The sequence below is a fragment of the Hyalella azteca genome, unplaced genomic scaffold (assembly GCF_000764305.2).
Source record: "Hyalella azteca isolate HAZT.00-mixed unplaced genomic scaffold, Hazt_2.0.2 contig1122, whole genome shotgun sequence".
Taxonomy (NCBI): domain Eukaryota; kingdom Metazoa; phylum Arthropoda; class Malacostraca; order Amphipoda; family Hyalellidae; genus Hyalella; species Hyalella azteca.
Genome location: NW_025931453.1, coordinates 49,086 through 50,689, shown reverse-complemented (window position 1 = coordinate 50,689; position 1,604 = coordinate 49,086). Strand labels below are relative to the sequence as shown.

The window sequence follows — 1,604 nt, the reverse complement described above, 5'->3', positions numbered from 1 at the left end:
ATACTCCAACTGCGGCAGCAACAGAAACAACAGAGCGGCCGTTATTCAACAGGAGTTAACAGGTAAATGGTTTACCACATACAAAGTTCAACATAGAAATAAGTTTAATATGAAAGTTTACCGCAGAGTTACACCACACAAAAGTTCAACATATCAAATTTTACCCGGCTAGTTTAGGCACAAAATAAATTACCACAGAAAAAGCCGAAGATTCAGCAGCTTGAGGCAAGGAACACGAGCGCCCCATGGGGCATTAGGAGCCTCGTGGGGTACAGCACCTCCCCCAGGAGGCACGCGTCTCCCCCAGGAGGCACGGGTCTCCCCCAGGAGGCACGGGTCTCCCCCAGGAGGCACGGGTCTCCCCAGGAGGAGGCACGAGTCTCCCCAGGAGGCACGGGTCTCCTTAGAAGATAGGGGCCTCCCCAGGGGGCAAAGCAACCCCCAGGAGCAGGATATCCCCTAAGGGGGCAGGACCCCCACCCTGAAGGGTGTACAGAAGAGGAGGTACCCACCATGGGGCTGGGCTCGGAGCTCCTGACGCTGGTGCTGTCGTCAGGAGCTGTGACGTCAGCACTCCTGCTGCTGTCACTGCTGCCCCCCCGCCCCCCAACGCCCCCCACCTCACTGCCAGTAGACGCTCTCTTCCTCACGCCTCCTCCCCAGCCTGATACCCCACTCTCCCCACTCTGTGGGGGAGAAACATTCACATTAACACGATGAGTGGGATGAGTGGTTGAACACTCTACACGTGCTGTCATCTGAAATTAAATTTAATTATTTCATTACTTATTCTACCCCAGTAATATAACCTTGTTGGTGATATTACTTGTACCATGCAGTAATAACACCTTGTAAGTGATAAGTACTTATATTATCAGTCTGCTTATATCGTAAGTTCATAAGGAATTTAAAAGCTAAAAAATGGCAAGCAATTTCACCATATCGATATAAAAAACGTTTTGGAGTCCAGCTCCATCATCAGTTCGACAATCAAAAAATGAATAAAATCATTTTATATGTCAAAATTCTATTACCTCGTTGCACTGACAATAACTTGAATTGATAGCTGCCATACGAAATTAGATAGGTTCATTATTTTGTCACCTCAGTAACAACCACTCACTGAACGAGATATGGTACGTTAATATTTTGTACATTAGCGTATTTTGTACGTTATTTTAAAAATACGTTAACGCATTTTATATGTTAGCTCCCTGACAGAACAAGAAGCGTCAGTCAGAACCTGTTTAATATTTTGTACGTTAGCATATTTTGTACGTTATTTTAAAATACATAAGCGTATTTTGTACGGTATTTTAAAATAAGCTAAACGTATTTTGTACGTTAGCTCCCTGACAGAACGAGAAGCGTCAGTCAGAACCTAGAACAGCGGAGTATAGGTTCTTCGACTCACTCACCTACGAGTCGTGAGCGTAGACAAATGTGTTAAAGTTACATGTGTTAAACTTACATGTGTTAAAGTTACATGTGTTAAACTTACATGTGTTAAAGTTACATGTGTTAAACTCACATGTGTTAAACTTACATGTGTTAAACTTACATGTGTTAAACTTACATGTGTTAAACTTACATGTGTTAAACTT

At 43.6% G+C, this 1,604-nt stretch overlaps 1 protein-coding gene across 1 annotated transcript in view; it reads right to left on the bottom strand.

The window, feature by feature from the left end:
- Positions 1 to 212: 212 nt before the first annotated feature.
- Positions 213 to 1,604, bottom strand: part of LOC108670712 (F-actin-uncapping protein LRRC16A-like) — a gene marked incomplete in the record, with an annotated part of 26,813 nt that continues 25,421 nt past the window's right edge. Inside the window, 1 exon segment of the mRNA XM_047881673.1 lies at positions 213 to 686. Within this exon segment, the coding sequence (XP_047737629.1) occupies positions 213 to 686 (474 nt within the window).